At 36.0% G+C, this 26566-nt stretch overlaps 1 protein-coding gene across 4 annotated transcripts in view; it reads right to left on the bottom strand.

Moving 5' to 3' along the window:
• The window catches only part of NF1 (neurofibromin 1), a 251040-nt gene that overhangs the window by 147521 nt on the left and 76953 nt on the right, over nt 1-26566 (bottom strand). For 2 of the 4 annotated variants that reach the window (XM_030295711.1, XM_030295713.1), the window contains exons 9-15: nt 20949-21122; nt 20348-20470; nt 20035-20109; nt 18187-18216; nt 14713-14844; nt 7879-8013; nt 4293-4406 (exon numbers count right to left, since the gene is read on the bottom strand). In XM_030295711.1, coding sequence (XP_030151571.1) covers nt 4293-4406; nt 7879-8013; nt 14713-14844; nt 18187-18216; nt 20035-20109; nt 20348-20470; nt 20949-21122 — 783 coding nt within the window. The remainder of the gene's footprint in view (nt 1-4292; nt 4407-7878; nt 8014-14712; nt 14845-18186; nt 18217-20034; nt 20110-20347; nt 20471-20948; nt 21123-26566) is intronic. The other 2 variants (XM_030295712.1, XM_030295714.1) reach the window with 1 other exon arrangement.

Genomic DNA, 26566 nt, shown 5'->3' with positions numbered 1-26566 from the left:
TTCCACATGGCATCCCCCAGAGGCACCCCACTGAGCTACGTGTATTCTTCTCAGTCCTTGGTCAGTGTATTTGGTAATTCTTTAGTCCCTTGAAAGCCTTTTATTGAAACTCCAACAAGATGCTGTTCAGAACAAATTATGAAAACTGATTTCTTCTCTCAAAATAGCAAATCAAATGTGTAAACCGCTGGTATCTGCATCGAAAACCTGCCTTACATTAGGAAAGGACACATATAAAGTCATCGAAGGTTAGACCTTTAACTCCAAAACATAAATTATACCAGGACCAGACCTATATTATCCTGTTTTATTGTAATTACTTCTAGATATATAATGAAAACTTCAATTCATCGTGAGAATCTTCAAAAATTATACAGTTTATACCTCTCATATCAAGAAAAACCACACAAATTAACATCCAATTGTTACTATTGTGTAAAAACAATATAGTTTGCTGACACTTTAAGTAGCCAATTCTCTATATTTTTGTTTGAAGAAACACTTTTTAAAGTAATGAAAGACAATGGGTTAGCCTTTTCCCTGCCTTAATATGATTGCTTCCCTTATCGTGTTCCCTTCCATTTTATTCCCTACATGTATTCTAACAAAGCTGTAAACATAGTGTACTCATCTGACATTTCATAAATATCTTTCCATGTTGCCATGTGATTGGCATGTTTCAATGGATATTTAGCCATTTACCATTGTGTCACTGAGGACTGACCTGCTCTCTCCCTAGCGCATATTATAAGCTAGTTCTCCTAGCGCCCTATTATAAGGCGCTATAAGAACCAAGTTCTCCTAGCGCCCTATTATAAGCTACAGTAATAAGCATAAATGTATGTGTAGCTTCTTCCTCTTGTATTCAGAGGATGAAACAAAAACATTACAGGAATGGAATTATTTGGACAAAAATTAGGTATCTGCACACCTTCTGCCAAATACTGTCAAACAGCCTTCCAAGAAGTATGCAAGCGTGTACCCATTTGTAGGTCCAACAGCAACGTACACAAATACAAGCAATGAGTGAAACGACAAATGCTAAAATATATTTGGTAACACAAAACATACAATACAAACGATAAAGTAGGAAATCTTAAGTGTGTATATGCTCAAAGAAGTTTTACAAATGTATATACTCCATGTAACCATTACCTAGACCAACACTGTCAGTGCCTAGAAGCCCTTTTCATGTTCCCTTCAGTCATTACTCCTTAACAAAGGGAGCCACCGTTCTGACTTCTACTGCCACAGACTACCTTTGCCTGCTTGTGATTTATATAAAGGGAATCACACAGTATGTTCCCTTTTGTGTTTGGCTGTTCTCACTGAACATTATGTTTGTGATACTGATTCATCCATGCTCTGCATTTAGCAATAGTAGCCCATTCTTTTTTCATTGTTGTAATCAATGGAATGAATATAACCAAAATTATCTGTTCTATATAGATACATTTGAGGTATTTCTAGGTTTTTGGGGGGGATGGCTGTTACAAATTATATTGCCATTAATATTTTTGTATGTGTCTTTTGGCAAGCATATAGAATTGCTAGATCACATGTTTACTTTGTAGATACTGCAAAACAATTTTTAATGGTAGTTGCATTCTGCTAGCAGAGTATGAATGAACACATAGTCATTTGATATTTTATAAAACTTTTTATTATTGATTTCTAAGTTAATTATACTGTAGTCACAAAAAAACTCTGAATGATTTCAATTGTTTAGAATTTGTTGAGACTTACACTTTATGCTCAGGATACACTGAATGTTCCATGCATACTTGAAAAAAAAGTGCATTTACTGAGTGTCACATTCAATGTACGTCACACAGTTCGTATCTGATAATTATGTTGTTCAAGTCTTCCGTCCTTACTATCTTCTTGACTTGTTTATTCTATTAGATTCTGAGAAAAGTGTGCTCAAGCATCCGACTAAAACTAGATTTGTCTATCTCTACTTTTACTCCATATATTTTTATATATTTTGAAGCTTTGTTTTTAGATTCATATAGTTTTATTTTCTGGATAGATTGGACACCTTTGCAATCATGAGATGTCCCATGTTATCTCCAGTAATGCTTCTTGCTTTAGACTCTGTATGTTACTCCAGCTTTCTTGAGTTCTGTTTGTGTAGCATATTTTCCTATCCTTGGACTATCGAACTTCTGGTGTCTTTATACTTACGCTGTGTCTCTCATAAAGACCACAGAGTAAGATTTTTGCACTCTTTGGTATTCACCAGAGAGAAATAAAAGCATATGCCTACACATAAGTTTGTACACACATGTTCCTAGAAGTTTTATTTGTAATAGCCAAAAACTAGAAACAACACAAATATCAACAAGTAAATGGATAAATAAATTATGCTACGGCCACACAATGGAATACTATATAGTGATAAAAAGGAATGTGGTTTTTTTTTTTAAAGGGACTATTGATACATGCAGCAACCCAGATGAATTTATGATGACTATGCAGAGTTAAAGAAGATAGACAAAAAGAGTATATAGTTTATAACTCCGTGTATATAAAATGCATATTAACCTATAACAGAAAGCAGATCAATGGTTGCAAGGGAAGCAGGGGAGCAGACAGGCACAAAAGAGGAGGAAGGAAGGAAGGGAATACTGAGATGCACAAGATAACTCTCAATGATGGATATGTTCGCCTAAATGGCCATTAACAAGTGAATAAACTGCTTTCATCTCAAACGGAATACCTACCAACAATACAAAAATTTTTTAAAATTAAAAAAAAAAAAAGAAGTAACTAACACATGTAATATCATGAACAAATCTCAAACACTTGGGAGTCAAAGAGGCCAGACAAAAAGGAATATACAGTCTAAGATTTCATTGAGATGAACTTCCACAACTGGCAAAACTGATCTATGACAGAAATCAGACCAGTGGTCTTTGGCACAGGGAGTGGGATCATAAGACACATGAGAACTTTCCAGGGTAACTAGAAATATTCTAAATCTTGTATGATTTTATTACATGTAAATTACACCTCAATAAAATTGATTTTTTTTTTAATTTTTTTTTTCAATGTTTATTTATTTTTGGGACAGAGAGAGACAGAGCATGAACAGGGGAGGGGCAGAGAGAGAGGGAGACACAGAATCGGAAACAGGCTCCAGGCTCTGAGCCATCAGCCCAGAGCCTGACGCGGGGCTCGAACTCACGGACCGCGAGATCGTGACCTGGCTGAAGCCGGACGCTTAACCGACTGCGCCACCCAGGCGCCCCACAATAAAATTGATTTAAATTAAAACCATATTTAGCAATCAATATAAAAACAATTTTTTTTAAGTCAACTCTGTTCACACCCACTAGGATGGCTATAATCCAAAACATAGACAATAACAAGTATTGGCAAGGATGTAGAAATAGAACCCACATACACTGCTAATGGGAATATAAAAGGATACAGTCGCTTTGGGAAACAGTTTGGTCACTCAAAAAGTTACACAGTTACCATATGACCCTCCAATTCCACTGGCAATATATCCACAAAAAACCTTTTACACAAATGTTCATAGCAGCATTATTCATAATAGCCAAAAAGCAGAAACAATACCAAATGTGATCAGCTAATGAATAAACAGAAGGCCCTATGTGTACACACTGGAATATTATTTGGCAATAAAAAAGAATGAAGTATTGACACAGGCTATACCATGGAGGAACCTCGAAAACATGTTAAATGAAAGAAGCCAGACTCAAAAAGCCGCGTATTTCATGAGTCTATTTATATGAAATGGCTAGAATAAGCAAATCTATGAAGACAGCAAAGGGATTAGTGGTTGCCAGTGACTGGGGTAACGGGAGGATGCAGAGTGGCAGGGTTTATTTTGGAGTAACGAAAATGTTTCAGGATTAGTGGTGATGGCTGCACAACCTTGTGAATATACTGAAAAACACTGAATTGCACACTTTAAAACAGTAAACTTTATGGTATGTGAATTAGATGCAAATTCAAAATTCAATACATATTTTAAAACAATTCCAAAAGGTCAACTGCAATTAGAAAAATCTGAGGGTTTAAATTAAGCATCATAATTTGCACAACATTTTTGCTACATGAGATATACAGCAATTAAACCTTTTCCTTCTCCAGAGTTCATAAAACAGCATACAGACACAAACACACTTCTAGAAATGCCATCTCTCTCTGACAGATGTCCAGAAATGACATCTATCATAGAAACCACACACCAAAGAAACATGAAGAACATATACATTTACAAGCTTTCCTTCAAGAGCCCAGAATTCATTTCCCCTTACCTCCATTGCCTCCTGTGCGATCTCTGGCATGTGTGACTGAGGGACCAGCTGGACGAGCCCTGTAATTAATTCCGCTGTGCTGCCTTGGGTTTCAGGCCCCTGTTTCCTTGGATTCTGCAAGGAAAAAAAAGCAAGCTTCAATTTAAAAAAATGTATCTATCACCTAACAGGGGCCAGAGAGAAAAGGGAATGGAGAGTGAATGCTAATGGGTACACTAAGCTTCTCTTTAGGGTTATGACAACGTTCCAGAAATGTTCTAGAATTAGATAGTGGTAATGCTGCAGAATCTTGTAAATGTACTAAAACCAGTAAATTGTACACTTTAAAATAGTGAATTTCATGGTATGTGTATATCTCGATAAAATAACAATTGGGGAATTTTTTAAAAGTCAGAACTGCTTTTGTTAAGGAGTCACTTAATCTACATCTATACTGTTCCTTCATGTGAATAATGTCCAGAGAAAATTCTGATTACAAGAAAACAAAAACTAAGTATTAGCTTTTTAATTAAGAAATTATACCTTATATATAAGGAGCAGGTAATTTTTTTCACCAACACTACACTGGCTAAATACTACACCTCTGGTTTGGAGCTTACTGGTTTTAATCTTACAAATGACTGCACTCAAAGGCAAAGAACAGGTCCAGTCTAGTAGAAAGGATCGCCCTAGGCCGTCCAAGGCTGGAATCCACACCTCCAGATACCCACACTGCAGTCTGTTTCATTGTGGAAAAACGTTGGGTACTAAGCAAAGCACATCCACGGGGTACATAAATGCACATGTCTACCTTAAGAGACTAAAATGCTTCCTGTAGCTTGGATGCATCTATTTACACTTCACGAACATATGGCTCATTTAAGTGAGACCAATACAACCTGTGTCCCTATTTTATTTTACTAACTAGATTCTTTCCCGCCATAATGATTAAGGTAAGCCCTCATCCCGGAGTATAATTCACAACTGTTAGCCTACTTTATAAAATTTATATTCGTTCACAAATAACTCAGTAACATTTATTGAATACCAAAGACATAACAAGTTGAAAAGATGTGTTTCTGGGGCACCTGGGTGGCTCAGTCAGTTGAGCATCCAACTCTTGATTTCAGCTCAGGTCATGATCTCATGGTTTGTGAGATCGAGCCCCACATTGGGCTCTGCACTGAGTATGGAGCCTGCTTGGGAGTCTGTCTGTCTGTCTGTCTGTCTGTCTCTCTCTCTCTCCCTCCTCCCCTGTGCATGCATGCACACTCTCTCTCTCAAAATAAATAAATAAATATTTTTTAAAAAGTGTTTCCTACCCTCTTGGAACATGCAATCTGGTGGGGAAAACAAACGTCAATAAAATAACCAGACCAACAACTGTAAAACTGCAAATGAGATAAGAACTCCGAAGCTACCAGCTGCTATGAGCACCGTGATAGAGAAATGTGGCACAATTTCATGGAGGCTTCCTTAGGGCAGTGATCACAGCTCAAAATTAGCAGGAATTACTATTGTAAAGAGGAAAGAGAAGTGTATCATAAACAGAAGAAACAGCAGGGGTAGGTATGAAGGAATGTGGTAAGATGGAATGAACAGACCATCATGACTACAGAAAAAAGAGAAAGAAAAATATAATGCTAGATGTGGCAGAAGGGGCAGGTAGGAATCAGACTCTGCATGCCCCTGTAGGTCTCTTTGGAGACCAAAAGGTCTTTATTCCAAGAGCAATTTCAACTAACACATGTTAAGCTGGACAAAAGGCATGATAAGATTTGCTTTTCAAAGAGATCACCAGACCTTTAGTGCAGAGAAATGTTTAGAGGGAGGTAGGAGAGGATGTTAGCTGGACAATTAGGAGGCTAGACAACATGAGAGTAATATGGATTAGGGTAGAGATGAAAGATATTAAATTGTGTTACTTTAAAAATACCATGACTGACATCACTTAAGTTACTTCTACATTTCTCCTATTTACTAAGATTTAAATAGAAAATACTTAAGTATACAGTGAATCTACTTTAACTTACCTTTGGTTACGCTGAGAAAAGTTGCCTAACCACTAGATGGCAGCAAAGAGAATAATTTCAATTTTAAATGGACTCTGCTTACTAAATTCCAATCTTGGAAAAGACCAAGTTCTTGTTCTTTGAATAATGGAATACTTAAACTGACGGCGCTCGTGACTTTGGTGCATTCTTTACCCTGAATTATAGCCATGCAGAGAGCTGGTCCTCTATTAAGTGAAATGTATGATGAAATTATTACCACAAATAACTTGTGCTACACACAAAGACATGAGGAGAAAGGGGATTTGATTACCTTTACTGTCTCCCTGGTAAGATTTTGTGAAATTTTCCATGCCTAATTCTAACAATTTATTCTACTAGACTCCCAAATTTGGATGGGCTTCTCAAAGAGTTCAAAGTATCACAGGCCTTCCTTTGGCATTATTAATCCCTTTAGAAATTCTGTGTGTGTGTCTCTGCCCTCTTATTTCTCTGCAGAAAAAAACACTCATTACACTTTTTTTTCATTGAAGGGGTTCACAGAACTCTTGAAAATACGGACATCAAATTATGAACTCCTATATGCAGTAATTTCAAAGCACCTTAGCACTTATAAAACCTACTGCTAAACAAAGCAGCAAGAAATCTTTCTGGATGCTGCGCTCCAGAGACTGGAGAAACTTCAACAAAGCTTAAACATGTTGTCCTATGACCTTCACAATACATAACTGTCATACTTGGGGCATTAATAACATTAATATTGATGTCAACTGCATTTTATTAATAATAATAATAGTTAACATTCATTTAGTGCTTATTATGCATTTATTGAACGTTATTCCTAAAAGCACGAGTGTACTATCTCAAGCTTAACAATCTGAGATAGGTACTATTATTATTATTATGAGAAAACTAAGAGAGGTTAAGTCACCCAAATCACATAACTAGTCTGTCTCTAGAGCCCATGCTTTTAACCACTTCACGTAACTATCACTCATTTACCTGTTAGTTCCCAACTACTGTGTACCACAGTATTGCCCTCAGGAATGCCATCTGAGGCTGCAAAAGCAGTTACGATAAAAATTAAGTGCTAACCATACCCATTCCCATCTCCTTCTCCTTCCAATACAGTATTTCCAGGCAAAGCCAGTGATAATAGGTTGATGACAGGAAGAAAGGGAAATAAAAAAACCTTAAGGGTTTGGCAATAGCAACTGGATACTTAAAAACCAACTACGACCACGAGAAAGCACTCGGATTTATGGTTGCTTCATTACCTCCACCACCACCCCAGCATAATGTCTAAATAATACAAACCTGGTAACAGAGTAAAGAAAGAAGATCTCACAAAAACATGCTAGTTTAATGACAAGGAAAACTGAGGAAAAGGGTAAGAAATCTGATCTAATTATATTGGTATCAGAGAAATGTAACTTCTAAGTTAGTTTTCTTAAAGGTGTCTTAGGTTTCAAGCATGAGCAGAAAGGGTCAGTGAGTGTTATTTAGCTAATAATGATCTCCAAGGTCTTGGCATTTCACTTAAACCAAATTAAGTTATTGTAGTAATTTCAAGACCTCTCGTATAAAATACTTACACAAAGCAAGAGCTTTGGATCCGCATGAATGAGTTTCACCATGGACAGGAGAAGATACTTATAGCTTCTTGTCTCCAGGTCTGTAGGTTTTTCTTTAAATTTAAGGCTTGTTACTTTTTCTTTAAATGTAAGACTCTACAAATAAAAACAAAAACATGTCATCACCTTGTTAGAATCAGATACCAGGTTAACGAAAATAGCTATCTAACTTTTTAAAAATAAATCTATTATTAAAAAGCTTTGAAAAAGCAGACATTTTATACCACAGATGTATGTGTGGTAAGAGTAGAAACATCTGAGTAAGTATAAGGTTAATATTATTAAGCTTAAAAAACAAATGAAAACTGGGACAGTGCCTGGGTGGCTCAGTTGGTTAAGTGACCAACTCTTGATTTCAGCTCAGGTCATGATCCCAGCCAGGGTTGTAGGATCAAGCCCCACATTGGGCTCTGCGCTGAGCAAGAAGCCTGCTAAGGATTCTCTTTTCCTCTCTTGCCCTCTGGAAGGATTCTCTCTTGCTCTCTCGCCCTCTGTCCCTCTCCCCCGTGCTCTCTCACTCTCTCTCTCTATAATAAAATAAAATTTCTGAGAACAAACTGAGGGTTTATGGGGGGGTAAGAGAGAGGGGAAAGTGAGTGATGGGCATTGAGGAGGGCACTTGGGATGAGCATTGGGTGTCGTATGGAAACCAATTTGTCAATAAATTATATTTTAAAAATAAAAATAAAATAAAATTCAATTTAAATAAAAAACAAATGGAAACTATTTTTGTAACATTCATATTATTCTTATATAATGTATTTAATAAAGTTTAAATGAAAATTCCTTAAAATACTAAACACTTTAATATCAAGTTGACTCCTATGTAGAAGAACAACTTTCCAAACTGTAGACACATTAGGGATAAAATATTTAGTCTATAGCTCTCACAAATACATACTTTGAGCAATTCATTTAACATTTATCCCACACAAATATACACAAATATTTCAGAGAATCTATGACATTAATTTAACTAAGATGCATCATTAATGTACCACAAGAAATGAAAAACCACTGTCAACTCTAAGACACCAAATAAGATGTGTTCCCAATTTCAGAGATGTTAAAAACTAAAGTGCTTCTTAGAATTGATGAAATATGCTATATAGTCGGTCTCTGTACTTAATAGTTTAATGGTAAGTTCTGCTTTTTCCTTCAATGGGATTCCATCTCTCTTGAGTTACAGAATGCATGTATTTTGCCTGAAGAACATTGATAAAACAAAGAAAGAAGCCTTTGACAAAGATAAATCATGAAAAATGTGTTTCAATTACAGAGATACTGCGGTAGATGCCGTGCTGATACCATAATTATGCATGTTACTCAATGAAAAATCCAACAATTATATTCTGGATACAAAACCACCTCTTTCTATTGTTATAAATCATTTCCCCCTTTTCTTTAAAAGGACATAAAATATCTAGTTTTGACACATATGCCTTTATTTATTAATACTTTTAGTTTAAAAATATGTCTCGTTTTAGGTGTATAACATAGTGATTTAATATTTATATACATTACAAAATGGTCACCACAGTAAGCCTAGTTACCATCTGCCACCATAGAAAGTGGTTACAATATTATTGATTATATTCCTTATGCTGTGTATTCCAGCAAGTCTTATTTATTTTATAACTGAAAGTATCTCTTAATCCCCTTCACTTGTTTCGTTGATCACTCCACTGCCCTCCCATCTGCCAACCATCAGTTTGTTCTCTGTACCTATCAGTCTGTTTTGTTTTTTAGATTCCACATACAACTAAAATCATATGATATTTGTCTTTCTCTGACTTATTTCACTTAGCATAATACCCCCTAGGTCCATCCATGTTGTTGCAAATGGCAAGATTTCATTCTTTTTTATGGCTGAGTAATATTCCAGAGTGTGTGTGTGTGTGTGTGTGTGTGTGTACACACAACTACATCTTCTTACCCACTCATCTATCAATGGACACTTAGGTTGCTTCCATATCTTGCTATGGCAAATAATGTTACTACGAACATAGCAGTGCATGTCTTTTCAAATCAGTGTTTTGTTTTCTTCAAATAAATACCTAGGAGTGGAGATACTGGACTGTATGATATCTCTATTTTTAATTTTCTGAAAAACCTCCATACCATTTTCCATAGGCTGAACCAATTTACATCGTGACCAACAATGAACAAGCGTTCCCTTTTCTCCACATCCTTGCCAACACCTGTCATTTCTTGTCTTCTTTCTAATCAGTCTGACTAGTGTGAGGTGATATGTCATTGTGGTTCTGATTTGCACTTCCTTGATGTTTAGTGACGTTGAGCATGTTTTCATATGCCTGTTGGGTACCTGTATGGCTTCTTAGGAAAAATTGCAAATATACAGATAACAGGATATTCAGCAGCTATGAACACATAATAAAAATGTCCAAGTAAATAGGCTGTCCTTCAAAGGTAAAAAGTAGAGATGCACATCTGTAACACACAGCCACAATTCTCCATGTCTAAGTGTAAGACGCATTTGTTAGTATGCCTGAGGACACTGAAGGGTTCTGGTCCTCAAAGGGGAAGAACTACTACCTAACATCCACATCAATGCTCAAGAATATCAATATAGAAAGGAAATAGCAAAACTCAGAAATACTGTTTGCTTGCATATTTATATTCCCACAGCAAATATCTTACCAAATGCATTTAATCAATTCTGTTTTTACCGTTTGTTCCCATTAAACTTTATTCTTTCATTCTAAGTCATGCTAACACCTTAGATCAAGGTGATCAACTCTCATGGAACAAATATTTACTAAGATGTAACTAAGTGCAACTGTTCTTCCCTGACACAACCAAGTGCACAGGAACACAGATCAGAGAACAATTAACAGATTTAATAATTATCTTTTACTCGGTAATCATTTTCTAACAGTAAATAATAGTTTAATTATGTCATTTCTTCATCTCAGGAATCAGCATATAAATTTTGTTCCAGCACTGACTTGAAAAGGTTAAAGTTTCAATTCAAATGCCTTTTAATTAATGGACATTAGGGGGTTCTATAAAAGGCGCAACAGCATGCTAAAGAAGAAATACATTTTTAACCAGAAATGTAAAAAAAAAAAAAAATTATCCATCCATTAATTTATTGACCTTCCATCCTGCAGATATTAGTAAGAATCCAACATAGTACACACACTTTGGCCAAAGAAGAGAAGCAGTCGCGCCCAGGAATAAATTCATTAATCAGAATATGTAGCTGTCTATTAAGGGCCCAAACCATTTGTTACCTTATTTAAGACTATGACTAAATTATAGGCATGTAAGAGCATATCTCCTTTAGAAGCAAAATGTGCAGTAATTACACATATTTGTGAAAACTCATACAGCTATCATTAATAGGCTACCCTAGTTTTAAAACAGTAAACGATTAGTGCTAAGAAAAATATTTCAAACTTTTAAAAATATTACCAAAGTATAAAATGGAGAAGCTATGGCCCATTGTGTATATGTTAAGGCTAAAGAGTTTAAGTGATGAAGAGCTCAATCTAAGAAAACAATGTAATCTTAGACTATATTATTAGTAGAAACACGGTATGCAGACACAGCAGGTTAATGGCATTCTTCAATTATACCACATCTGCAACACTAAAAGCGGATCTTCATATTTCATTTTAATTGGAAAAAAAAAATGTTAGCTTGAATCCTTTCCAGAAGAGAAGCAGAAGAGGAGAGGTTTAAAAGCAAATCAGGAAAGAAATTACTTCACTCATTCAACACATAGGCACTAAATGCCTGCTACGTGCCAGACAGCGTTCTGGGGGGCCAGGAACCCAGTGCTGGACAAGCCGGATGGAGCTCCTGCTTTGATCAAACTAATGCACTAATGAGGTAAGACAGCTAAAGAACTGGACAGGCATTGGAAAGAATGTCAATTATTCACTAATCATGACTATCTGTCATTCACTAAACATTTTATGTGCCTCAGTTTCCTCAGCGGTAAAAACAGATCAAACAGCACGCGTGCGCATGTGCACACACACACACACACACACACACACACATATCCCACAAGCTTTTAAAGAAAGCTGAAATAATTAAACCCCTCCCAATTCTAAAATCATATTTAAAAAAAGAAACCTTAGCAGTTCAAGATAACTTTACTGAAATATCTGCAGTGCTGTCCTATGGAAGAAGCAGACACAACATCTGGGGCAATGCAAATGAGGACAACGCACTGAACATATCATGTTAACACAGTGGTTTTCAACTGGGGGCAGTTTTGTCTCCCGAGGGATAACTGGAAATGTCTGGAGACACTTTTGCTTTTCAAGACCAGCAGCCAGCAGGGTGGTGTTACTGGCATGTAGTGGTAGAGGCTAGAAACGCTGCTAAACATTCTACAGAACACAGGATAGTCCCCTACAACCGTCTCCTACAACATTTAAAAATACCAACAGTGCCAAGGTTGAGAAACCCTGATGTCACACATTTAAACCATTTATTACAAATTTCCTATGTTTCGGGCTTGAGGGCCACCTGTGGTGAGCTCTTTATTAGAAGTGCTCAAGCAAGAGCTACAAGACTGGCATCTCTGTGAGGGTAAGTGCCTTGTCTTTTTAGCTCATCACGCTTCCCTGGTGTTAACACTATGCCCGGCAGCTTGTGGGAGAGCTCAGAATTTCCACATTTACTGTCTGACTGTTCACGGCACCAGGTTTAAAAGGGAAAAGATTCACCTTAAAGATCATCTCAATAGTAAAATTTTATTATTCTAAAAAATTATTTCAGATTAAATTTGTTAATTAGTTTTCCCGGTAAGAATATCAGGCAGAAAACCCTCCTTCAGCCACTATGTATAATTTCATATACACATATAGTACATATTCATACACATACATACACACAAAATTTCATATATAATTATATGAAAGTAAACAGCTTAAGAATGATTTCACAAATCAAATGTATACTGACACTTTCAGAGAATAATAGGAAATAAAAACTCAATTCTTATCATAGGTGTCCTTGGACCAAAAGAAGTCTAGCTGTGGTTTTTATGAACTTTCAGTACTACAGTATGTTGCTCCTGGAATCAGTTAGTAAGTAAGGCTAAGATGTAAAATAACTTCTAAATGTAGGGAACATTTTCAGACTACCAGTCAAATTTTGTCTTTGTTCAAAGGACTAATTTCCTTTCACTTTCTTTCAGTCCTCATGCACAGGAAGTGAAATTGCAGATGGCTGGTAAAGTGGATACTGAAGTTAAAGTGGAAGTGACTATTAACTTTCTACCAGTTTCTAGTATTGAAGGCCGTTAATTTTCTGCCCGAAGAATTAGAAACTTTAAAAAGTCAAAGTTCTATTTACTATAGGATATCTAGAATGAATTAATTGTTAAACAATTATTTTAAGTCATTTTCCAAGACAACTTGTAAAACGATGTCTAGTTATTTAACATTTAAGTAACTATTATTTATGTTTACCTCCAAGTAACTTAGATTGAAATTTTCAATTTTTTAAAAAACTAAGTACTTGGCATCACAAAAAGTCAACTAAAAATAGTTTGTGTTTTATTTATTTTATTGAATAAAACATAATTTCCATGTTCTTTGGCTATAATTTTTTAGACTAAATAATCCTAAAGTATTCAGTATAGCAAACGTCTCTATTTGAACATCTGAGATAAATAATCCTCAGAAACAACTACTGACAACTGGATAAGAGTGAACTACAGTTGTATTGAACCAAAATATTTTATTGACTAAGGAAACTTGGGAAAAGAGGAGAAAGCTATTTAAATTATGAGTGTGAAATGGCTAACTTACCAGAAAAAATTTTTTACCAATTTTTACCAAAAAATGTTTTACCAATAGGTAAAAACATGCTACGTTTTCATTTGAAATGACATGATGTGACTATAACAGTAACTATACACAGAAAAGTCAAAGAAACCAAGGACTTTTCTGAGGTAGTTACAATGGATCATACTTACAGCCACAGAAGCCCACTGCCATGCAAAACAGTGACTGGTTGGCATCTGATCATGTGAGCGACAGCAGCCAATAAGAATAGAAAATAAGAAGCAGAAGACAAAGCACCACCAATCAATGTCAAGAGTTGCCATGTAGAATACTCTTGCTATACATAAATACCAAGAAATGACTTCTATGATCCTGTAACTGTCTGTTTCAATTGGTTCCATACGAGTTTTAAAATTGCATTTAAGAATACTAATCTGTTAGAATACCTCATTTGAAAAGACTCTTTTTACTAAGTTTAAACATGAACTTCAGTATCAAAGTGCCTATCATTTGCTGAATGATAGCACATTTGCTGAAATATGAAATATTTTATTTTAGATAAAAATGTTTCATTTTATTTCTAATTTCCTATGTGCCATGTCCAGCATCCAGTGGGCAAAAACGGTGTAGAAACATTCACTCTAACCCAGGAGTCAGCTTCCCTACTCATCCCCAAAGATGAAGAGCAAACCAAAATATTTTGATTCGTAAGGAAAAGTTACAGCAAAAAGAAAGTAAGGGAAAAAAAAAAAAGGAGAACGAAAGAAAAAGAAATTAAGATTTTTAACAGCATTTTGTGGGAAAATTTCTCTAAGAAAAACAAGTTCGACTCACTGAAATCGTGAAAAACAAACACCATTAGCTAGCATTGCAACAATAATGCAGGATGCAACATACCACGATACTTACAGAAAAGGAAGGACTCATTTGATTTTCTAAAATAATCAAAAAAACAGGAATAGGATAGAGACACTGAAAACGCAATAGGAAGAAGGGGGAATTCAAAATTCACGATTCCTCTTACCGGTGCCATTCGTATTGCTGGGTGTGCTCCACAACCCTGCACTGCTTTATGAAGCGTTTCACCAAACATGTTTCGAAGCTCGACTGAGTGACAATATACAGCATCGATCTTAGGCCACCAATCCAACGCAGACTAGAGAAAAACAGAGACCATAAGAGAAGAAAAGTATAAATTTGCATGAGTTACATGCTCTGGTTAACACTGTAGTCTTAGGTTTTAGCCTTCCGTGAAAAATTTTCTAGGACCATGCAAACACACACCATGATTTCCAAAGTCTTCAAATAAGATCTTTAATTCAAACACCAAACCATACATGTATTTTAAAATATAATAATGAACATGAGACAAACTGCCACTTCATGTGCATGGGCATATGAGACTATCGTTTCTCACTGATAAGCCAATGAATCTGAAAAACAAAGAGTCTTTAGAAAGCTAATTCTGTAGCCAATCTTTTTCTTTTTTTTTTTTTAAGTTTAACTTTTACACATTTCAGAAACATATGCATTTACAGTATACATTCTCCCACATAAGAATGCTATTATCAAAGTTTTAAGAAAGATTAGTGGTTCAACACAATGTTGAAGGACTATGCGGCAAACCATCACTTATATGCCTACAAACAACAGTGATTGGTACAACATAAAATTAGTAAATGAGATAAAGCTATTAGTAAACCTATAACCTTAAATTGATATGCAATGATGGTATAATACATGAAAAGACTAATGATTACCACAAGGACAAACTGCTCATAGCTAAATATTGTTTAGATGTAATTATTTTATGTAAATATCTGTCAGTTTCGCCCATTTAGCTCTGATTCTAGTTTCTAGTGACTATTTTATTTGAATAGTGTCTAACGTAACTTTAAAATTAATTATTATATTATGGGGATGCCTGGGTGGCTCAGTCAGTTAAGCATCCGACTCTTGATTGCAGCTCAGGTCATGATCTCACAGGTTCCTGAGTTTGAGCCCCACATCCAGCAACTTGTACTGACAGCATGAAGCCTGCTTAGGATTATCTCTCCTCCCCTGCCCTCTCTGCCCCTCCTGTGCATGCCCTCTCTCTCAAATAAACAAACTTAAAAAAAAAATTACTGTATTACTAAAATGAATAAAACTATAAAGTCTATTGGTCAAGACAAAAATGAATGTTCACTATATATGGAGATTATGCAAGCCATACGGGACCACTTAACACATAGGTTATTACACAGGCATCCAGTTTATGACACTCCCACTGCAGAGGAGACACGTGAGAGAATGACTGAATTAACACAGGCGGAGGATTTAAGAGCTTCATATCCTAATCCCAGGTTCCTTCTCACTCAAAACTAAGCTCGTTAAATTCTCAACTTTTAATTTCTTCACGCATAATCGTCAGAGTATTTTAGGCAGCAGCATCAAGTTATATCACTTTAACCTAAAACTATGGGTTACGAAACTCTATTTACTGGGTAGTAAATTATACAATCAACTTACGACACACAACTTGAACACTGAACTCTATTTAGGAAGGGACCCCAAAGCTGTGAGGGAAGAAATACTACTCTCTTTGGAGAGTACGGTTGATACTGCTATTCCCTCAACCCTCACTCTACATAAGCTCATTCCTACCTAACAAATGATCAAATTTTAGTTTGGTTATATAATGGATTCTTTAAACTCTGGTCAATTCAGTCATTTGACTTGCCCAAGCAATCAATACAGCTTGATCTCCATTTATTTACTAATTTACACAGCTTGTATTAATTGGCTTAAAGAGACAAAGGCTGAATAATCACAAAATGCAATGAGATAAAGGTCCTACTAACTCTCCTGACCCCGTAATATCCTGTCAGAAACTAACTAAAGAGAAATGCATCCCATATAACACCTGATCCAAACTACTACATTACTTTAATAGCTGTTGAAATTGTACCATGGTACCAGGTGCATCTTATAAAATAATGTGATTTTAACTCATGATTTAGTGATTTTCATAATATAAAAATTTATTCATTTTAATATAAAAGTTAAAGATACACTTTCAAATTAAATACGCACTAAAAACTAGACATCATGTGGTTGGTAAAAATTATACTGTTTTACACAGTTACTAAATGTGTCCGTTCTGAAACTAGTCAACGAAAGTAGACATTCTTTTTTTTTTTTCTCGAAAACACTACGTTTATTGCCAAACAAATGGCAATACTTTTACAAGTACATAGTATGAGCAAACTATGACAATTCTTCAAGAGACTGCTTAAATAAATTTTTAAATGTGTTGCAGAGAACAACTTATCCAGCCTCTTGGTAGGAAGAGGTCCTGTCATTCTCGGTATGGGAGCTACCCATAAGGAAACTACAACAAACTGCCATAAGGGACAAAACAGAGTGAATACCAAGTACCATACATGTTCCGCTGATGGCTAAGATATCTGGGTCAGATATGTGTATTAATATTTCTTTAGTTTTCCAATTATAACAACATACCTAACTTAACCCAAAGGAAGCCAGTAAGGATTAAGTATGTAACACAGATCTTATAACTGTAATTCATCTCTTACAGCATGCCATAATAAAAAACTGACCGTACTAGAAGTACCATATTTGAAGCTGCCAAATGTTTACAGTATGATAACATTCAAATAGTGAACAGGCTTGCAGATTTCTTAAGAAGAAACAGTAGAATATCTTAGACCTAAACACTGTACTTGTGAACGGAGTATGAGTATGTTTCACAGAAGGGAAAAAAAAAAAAAAAAACAACTGCAAACCATTACCACTTCTACATAACCCTCAAAAACGTATCAGTAAAACTTTTATCTTACTCGAGAATGTGATAATAAGAAACAAAATCTGTGAATTTGGCTAAAGAACCATGGAAGGCAGGAACTTATGAGGTGTATTGAACCAAGAATCATTGAAAAGGAAATTTTATACTATGAATAAATTTAAGATTAGGAGTCCAAATATCTCAGAAAAACTTCATGTGATTTCAAGACAAAGTTATTTCCATAACTGTCTTCAGTGAGACTCTGTAATAGTCAATTCCATAAATTTGCATATTTACTTTATAAATAGTCCTTTTCAGTCAGAAAGTACTTCAGATTCAGTATCTAGTAGCCTCAAACCACAGGAAGGAGAAAAAACAAAAACAAAAACACCAACCCTACCAAGAAACAATTTATCAAACATCCTATAATAAGATAAAGTACCCACTGTTTAAAGTATACCTTTAAAAGATACTTTATAGACTCAAATTTATGCTTTTGGCAGGTTACTCGTTAAAGGTCAAGTTAGTCGATACGGGTTTTTCATTTCGTACAGACGTGACCTCCGATACAGACACACCGCGCCCTCACACATGCAGTACCCAGCGGAGCACAGAAGGACGCACGACCACTTCACCGTGTACATGGAGGCATGCACGAAGTACCACTCCAGGCATGCTTTAAACCCACAAAGGAGCAGCCCAGCCACTTACAGCAGTGCCAAGTCCATGCTTGAAAGTGCTCTATGTATTCGATTGTAGACAAAAATATTTCACAATTAAAGTAACTAGCCACAAAGAATCAAAAAAGTATACACTTGGGTTTATTAAATCAAGTTGTAAGCATTTATGTAAAACCATCCACTCTAACAAATGGAGTGTGTTTAGTATTATAAGTCAAAGGAGAAAATAATAATATTTTAATTCTGAATTACACATAAACTGGGGGGGGGGGGGGGGGGGGAGTCATCTCTTTTTTTCTTAAATGACCCTGAGAGTAAACATTAAGGATACAATGTCTTGCTCATTACCCTGGCAAAAGTAAAGTAAAAATTTTGTAAGTTTTTAATACAAACATACCTTATCCGCAATCAGATTCATTAAAGTTTCCCTTCGGGGATAAATAGCACTTTACGTTATTTACGCCTATCATTTAATCCAATGATACTCAAGTGAGGAACATATCATTCCCTCAAGGCGTTTCAGTCGCCCACAATGTCTGGGGTGGGAGGAGGGAAGAGGCCCAACGGTATTTAGTGAAATGAGGATGAGGGATACTAGGTGTCTGGCCATGCACAAGATAGTCCTGCACAGCAAGGAATTGCCCTGCCCAGAATGCTAGCGCCCATGGAGAAAATGAAATGTGTCACTAGTCAGCTCTATTGACAGCTATTCTTGCCCTGCAGGGATGGATGAAAGCAAAGAAAGTGGGCAGAGTTTCATTTAGCTCAACGCATCCAAGGCAAATAAATGTGGGGAGGTACTCTTAATTCATCAGCGATACACTCTTAAAGTGGAATTTGCCTATAAAGAGGACAAATATACCTAAGTTATCAGTGATTAGCGTTCTTTTTGAGGGAGAAAAAATGTGGCCAATTTACACATAACTATGAATATCCATAAATGGATAAAAGTAGAGCTATGGTAAATAACACTTGAGAACCTTCAAAATATTATTTTCATGATCAGAAAAACAGCATTTTTTAACTTCATGGTCCAAATCTGATAAGGTTTCATCATCCTTCTACTTAATGTACCCACATCAGAGTCCAAAGTTTCACAAGTATCTCTTAATGAACTTGCTTATTTTGTCTGATATGCTTTTGTATCATGTCAATACCTCTATTTAAGTGTGTTAATATTTCACGTATTTAAGGAAGACTAAAAAGTACAATCAAATATGATCTCACCATTCTAAATGTACCATACTGGCCTACAACATATTGTTAGTTACTGCTTTTAACTTAAATGGTAAGGTGACAAGTCAGAACATATCAAATGCTGGGGAAAGGCTAGAAATATTAAAATAATATGTAAAGAGTTTGGGGATGTGGGGCACCTGGGGGGCTCAGTCGGTTGAGCATCAAGCTCTTGGTTGTGGCTCAGGTCATGATCTCATGGTTCGTGGGTTGGGGCCCAGCATTGAGTTCTGCACTGGCAGGGCGGAGCCTGCTTGGGATTCTCTCCCAGCTCTCTCTCTGCCCCACCCCCCAACACAACTAAGGAAATAAATAAACTTTAAAAAAAAAAAGAGTTTGGGGATGAAAATGTTCAATTATATTCTCAGTGGCACTGTTCTCAAGGGCTTTTGATGCAAATAAAATATTTCAGGTTTAATCTTTCCAAAGGATCCTATTAACTCCACCTTCCTCAATAAAGGAAGGCCAAATTGAATATGAAACTAAATATGAAAAATACAAATGTATATCAATTACTAGATATAATCACCTGTGAGAGATATATCTAAGTTCAAAACCTTTTGTAAACCAAGAATGTCTTTCTTGTAAAGAAATAAAAGAAGAAAAAAATTTTAAGTAATTTAGCAATACCTTTTGGACTTACATTGGTGATGATTCGATGGAGTGAATTTACCAGCACATAGTGAAATGTAGAAGGGGAATTCTGAGCCAGGCAGATCTATAGGGGAAAGAAAAAAAAAATCATATATTATTTCTAAGAGAAAAATATCCTGTAGCACAAATGAGAATAAAAGAAACAAAGTTTTTAAAAAATAGAATAAATTCTTAAGGTCTTAAAATTAATATTAATGTATAATATTGAGAAATACCAATTCATCTTCATAGTCTTTTCATATTTAGAAAGAAAGGATCAACAGCATCAGGAAGCATAACTGGATAAAAACCAATGTTCTCACCTTAAAGTGTTGGTTGTTGTGAGGGCTTATACGAAAGCAAGAGACAAGGCAGTCAATCATCAGATCCACATCTGCGGGCTGACTGCCTCTTGAGAATGGCTTACTTGGATTAAAAAGCAGGTTCTATAAAAATCCCGAGAGAAAACAAAAGCCTTTAAACAGTCATGCAGTATTTTTTTTACTAGTATTTAATAATATCAACACAGCATCCACGTAGAGGGCAATAACATTCAGTTGCCAGAAGAAGTAGAAAACACTAACGTTGTGGTTCACTGGTCTGATAAAATTCTTGCTGTACCATGTTTGGTTCCTTTCAGGCCCTCATTTCTACGTTATTGTAAAACCAAGTCTGAATGTTTATGATAGCTGAAGAAAACTGGCTAATTCCGTGTTTTCGTCAAATTCTAGGCCACTTTATTTAGTCTGAGTAACCCAAAAACAACAAAAGCAGGTCCTACGAAGGTATCATCAAAGAAGATTCAGAACTTCGGTGTTAGCGATGATCTCTGACAACCATCTAGCATAATAATACTAATACTGGAAGTTTATTTTTCCTTAGGTATTCTTAAAGTTTGAGGTAGAGAAGTAAAAAGCAAATTACCTTAAGATCAACCACCATGGACTGGACTAGGAGGAAAATGACAGAGTTGTCTTCCCAGTTGATATAAGTACTTGCTTTGCACAGTTTGACACAGGCTATTGCAGCACTCTCCGTCAGCTGCCTGCTTCCTCCATGGCCGGCAAGTGCTTTCCGTAGGCTGTCCAGAAACAACTTCTACAGAATTCAAATACAGAAATGAGACGATATGCCAAGTTTCTAACATTTCAGATTTGTCTCATAAAATAGCCTCTAAAAATCATATTCTAAAACCACATACTTGATATTTCCAATTTTTTATTTCAAAATTTAGGTAGTTGTCATCGCTGACATGTTTCTCAAATTCCCAGAATCAGAATCTGTTCTTCACTTTCTTGTTGTATTATTTAAAAAATTTTTTTCTTTTACATTTATTTATTTTTGAGAAAGAGTGAGACAAAGCGTGAGTGGGGGAGGGGCAGAGAGAGAAGGAGACAGACTCTGAAGCAGGCTCCAGGCTCTGAGCAAGCGGTCAGCACAGAGCCTGACACAGGGCTCGAACCCACGAACCGTGAGATCATGACCTGAGCCGAAGTCGGACGCTCAAGCGACTGAGCCACTCAGGTGCCCCTCTTGGCTGAATTATTAAAGGACTTAAGAAACAGTCCTTCCCAAACATGGTAGTTGACTTCTCAACCCTGAATTCAGCTGATCATATTCTCTTTCAAAATATTTCTAGATATTATACTACCTTAGTCATGGTCCATGTCAAACTGTCGATCCTTTTCTGAAACTCCACACAATATTCAACCTTCAACCTTCTAAGGATATACCAATATTGCTCTACATTCTGTTCCTCACAAAAAGTTGTCCATTCTTGTGATCTCAAGCCCTCTTTGCAGCTCATCAACACATTTCTCCGCTTTTCTCCTAAATGAAAACCTCACATCTCCACTTACATGAATTCTCAAATATAACATGTCAAAAGCTAAGCTGATCAAACAGCAGAATATATATTATTCTCCAGTTCACATGAACAATATCCTCGATAGACCATATGTTAGACTACAAGAAAGGTTTTAACAAATTTAAAGAGATTGAAATCATATGAAATATTTTTTTCTGATCACAATGAAACTAGAAATCAACAGCAGAAAGAAAACTGGAAAGTTCACAGATATATGAAAATTAAACACCAATGGTCAAAGAAAAAAAACACAAATTAGAAAACATCTTGAAACAGATCAAAGTGAAAACACAACACACCAAAAATGGGATGCAGTGGAAGCAGTGCTAAGAGGAAAATTTATAGTTGGAAATGCTCACATTAAAAAGAAGAAAGCTCTCAGGGCATCTGGGTGGCTCAGTCAGTTAAACATCAGACTCCTGATTTCAGCTCAGGTCATGATCTCATGGTTTGTGAGTTCAAGCCCCGCATGGAATTCTCTCTCTCCTATCTGCCCCTCCCCTGCTCACTCTCTCTCTCTCCCCCTCTCTAAAGAAATAATCTTTTTTTTTTTTTTTTAATGTTGGTTCTTTGAATGGTTCAAGAAATTTGAGAGACCTTTATCTAGACTGATTAAGAAAAAAGACTGAAGACCTAAATTACCAAAATTCAGAATTAAAAGTGAGAACACTACTGTTTGTTTGCTTTTTTTTAAGTTTATTTATTTTGAGAAAGAGAGAGAGAGAGTGCAAGCAGGGAAGGGCCAGAGAGAGGGAAAGACCGAATCCCAAGTAGGCTCTGTGCTGTCAGTGCAGAGCCCGATGTAGGGCTCAAACTCATAAACCATAGATCATGACCTGAATGGGAGAAAACATGTGCAAATCATACATCTGATATGGGATTACAACATGTAAACAACTCCAACAGCTCAACAACAAAAAATAAACAGTTCAATTTAAAAATGGGCAAAGAACTTTAATAGACACCTTCTCCAAAGAAATACAAATGGCCAATAAGCTTATGAAAAGATGCTCAACATGGTTGGTCCATTAGAAAGATGAAAATCAGGGGGCCTGGCTGCTTCAGTCAGAAGAGCATCCAACTATTAATCTTGGGGTCAGGAGTTCAAGCCCCACATTGAGTGTAGAGATTAGTTACATAAACCTTTTTTAAAAACTTAAGAAAATGCAAATCAAAATCACAATGAAATACCACTGCACACAAGAAATTTCTAGGATATAAGCAAAATGTGGTATACATACATACACACACACACACACGAATACTCAGCCATAATAACTAATGAAATTCTGATAATGCTACAAAACATTATGTTAAATGACATAGGTCAGACGTAAAAGGACAAATATTGTATGATTCCACTTATATGAGGTACCTAGAATAGGCAATTCCAAGAGACCAAAAGTAGAATAGAGGTTACCAGGGACTAATGAGGAGGAGGGGATGAGGAGTTATTGTTTAACATACAGAATCTAAGAGGACCATAAAAAGTTCATGAATAGATAATGGTGATGGTTGCAAAACACTATGAGTGTACTTGATGCCACTGAATTGCACACTTAAAGACAGTTAAAAGGATAAATTTTGGGTTATTTTACCAGAATATAAATAAAATTTTTAAAAGCTAAACTCCTATTTATTTTGACCTAGCTCCCACTTTGGACTTTCTTTTCATCAGCCAAAAACACTACTTTGCATATCTCACCTTTAACCCTAAACTTTGGACTTTTCCTCATTGCCTAAAGAATAAAGTTTAAACCCAAACTGGCTCACAGTATCTTCCAGATTATTCACATCTGCCTTTCATCCTCATTTCTTATCACTGCCTGCATGAATTTTCCATCTTCAAGGCTAAGCAACTTTTCTGAACATATCTTTAACATTTGTACACAATCCATTTTCTTGATCACCCTGGCCTGAACAACTCTGTACCTCTTTCTATTTTCTAAGTTCTATTCTTATTTCAAGCTCAACTAAGGTTCTACACTCCTTCTCGCAGCACATATAGCCACATTATTCTCCTAGTGGACAGGTACTCTTTAAATGCAGCTTTTCACCCATAAAGAAATAACTGGGAATTCTAGGGAGACAGCAGTCTAAGCCACCCTTGACTCCCTCTGTCTTCCCTAATTCCTTCATTCCTTGGTTCCTGGGGATATAAATGTATTTCTCAGGCTCTCTTGCAGTTAAATATGGCCATGTGACTGAGTTCTACCCAATGGAATGTGAATGAAAGTGTGATGTTTCCAGGCCTGGCCCATCAAAATCCTCAGGATGATTTCCCATGTTTTCCCTTCTGGCTAGCAGAATAGAAGCAACTTCCATAGAAGCTATGTTTTAAAGATGGCAGTCTTTGCTGTGCAAAGTCCTAAGAAACCACAAAAAGGAGGGCCGTCCCACAGAGCTATTCAGATCAGCAGCTCATTAGCGCTTCATAAGTATAATAAAGTTCTATTGTGGCGAGCCATTATACTACCTTCCCTAATACAGTAAAAAAACAATAAAATAGTAATAACAAAAATTATAAACTGAAAAACAGAACCACTCTGCATATAGTTTGCAGTCAACAATGTGTAAATAAAAGCCCAATCCAGTCCGCTAAGGGTTCTATTTGTTGTTTACTCTTTGCTTGCTTTATAATAAAGACCTAGGCATGATTACCAACGATTAGGAGGAGTTTTGCCACGCTAACAGAGCATACTGCTACTTGAGGGCTAGGGGAGCTCAGACAGCTAAACTAAGCATTTCCCCCAGCATATTCACAGGGGACTTTCAAGCCCCTACAGCAGTTCTCGAGAACTACAGATCAGTTGTAAGTGCAGTTTTAAACATTTACATTAAATTCTGTACCCTAAAAAATGATACACATTCTACTCTGATGACCACAGGACACTTTTAAAGCAAATACGTACCACCATTTTCTAATTTCTAAAAAATTAAATTTTTTAAAATCTCCAAAAAAACTAACAATTTAGAACAATAAAACATTCTTCTAAATCAAATGTGGTATCATTCAGTAAGAGACTAATAGACAGTCTCATAAATGAATAAGAGACTAGTAAAAAAAAAAAAGGGGGGGGAGGGGGAATCAACAGACATGCAAAAGAAAACATGCAAATGACCTAGAAACAGAAATGATCCTGAACCTCACTAATGCAATGAATAAAATGAGATGCTCTTTTTTTACCTCATTAAAGACTGAAAAACATGTAGTCCTGGGGAGGATGCAGAAAAACAGGCATTCTAATTCATATTGGTGAAAATGTGACATGGTATAAATATTGGGAAATGTAATTCTAAAAATAACTATTAAAAATTTTAAATTCAAGGGGCACCAGGGTGGCTCAGTCGGTTAAGCATCCGACTTCGGCTCAGGTCATGATCTCACGGTCCGTGGGTTCGAGCCCCGCGTCGGGCTCTGTGCTGACAGCTCAGAGCCTGGAGCCTGCTTCAGATTCTGTGTCTCCCTCTCTCTCTGACCCTCCCCCGTTCATGCTCTGTCTCTGTCTCAAAAATAAATAAAACATTAAAAAAAAAATTTTTAATTCAAATGTCCTTGACACAAAATCCCAGTTTTGGAATTCTAGTCTATAGAACTAAAAGCATCAGTTAACAAAAATATATGAACAAAGATACTTACTTAAGGATTAAATGTAAAGTCAAAAACCTGAAAAAAATCTAAGAATCCATCCATTCACCGTCAAATGGTTGAGTAAATGAGGCTCATCAGTGTAACAGAATATTATCCAACACTTAAAGGAATGTGTTAGATCTCTATCAACTATTTTGAGGAAGAGCCAAGATACACTTTAAGGTAAATAAAGCAAGCTGCAGAATGTGTATAAAATGATTTCATTTTGGGGCTCCTGCCTGGCTCAGGCAATGGAGCATGTGACTCTTGGTCTCAGGGTCATGACTTCAAGCCCCACACTGGCTGTAGAGAGTACTTAAAGGAAAAAATATATATATATGTGTGTGTGTGTGTGTGTGTGTGTGTGTGTGTGTGTGTGTGCGTGATTTCATTTTAAAATATAATCACCAGTCTATGCATGTACGTGTATTTTCATTTGAATGTTTTTATGAGCAAGTAGATATGAATGGAAGGATACGTATCAACCAACCATTAACACTGGTTAGCTCATAACTAATATGCCCAGGAAAGAGTGAGAATACATTAAAAAAATAAATAATACATTTTTTTTAATCCAGAAAGATTTTAAAAATCTAAACTTTTTAACCTAGAAACGTACTAAGAAATATATAAAAGCCAATTTCAAAAATCTCAGATGTTCCAGATACAAAAGCCACATATTACATGATTCCATTTGTATGAAATGTCCAGAATAGGCAAATCCCATAGTGACAGCAGACTTGTGGTCGCCAGAAGCTAGGGTGAGAGAGGAATAAGAAGTGATTGCTAACAGGTATAAGGCTTCTTTCTGGGATGATAGAAATGTTCTGGTATTAGTGGTGATGGTTGCACAACTTTTTGTATATGCTAAAAACTACTGAATTGTAGGCTTTAAAAGAGTATATTTATGGTATGTGAATTTTATCTCAATAAAATGAATAAGTAAAATCTTGGGTAGGAGCAGTCTGACCAAAAAAGCTAAGAGACAAAAAGACAGAGATGACTACAGACAAATTTTAAATACCTAAACAGCAAAAACCAAAT

Source organism: Lynx canadensis, chromosome E1, assembly GCF_007474595.2.
Source record: "Lynx canadensis isolate LIC74 chromosome E1, mLynCan4.pri.v2, whole genome shotgun sequence".
In the NCBI taxonomy this organism is placed as follows: Eukaryota; Metazoa; Chordata; class Mammalia; order Carnivora; family Felidae; genus Lynx; species Lynx canadensis.
Note: the sequence above shows the minus strand (reverse complement) of the source record. Positions and strands in the feature narration are given on the sequence as shown.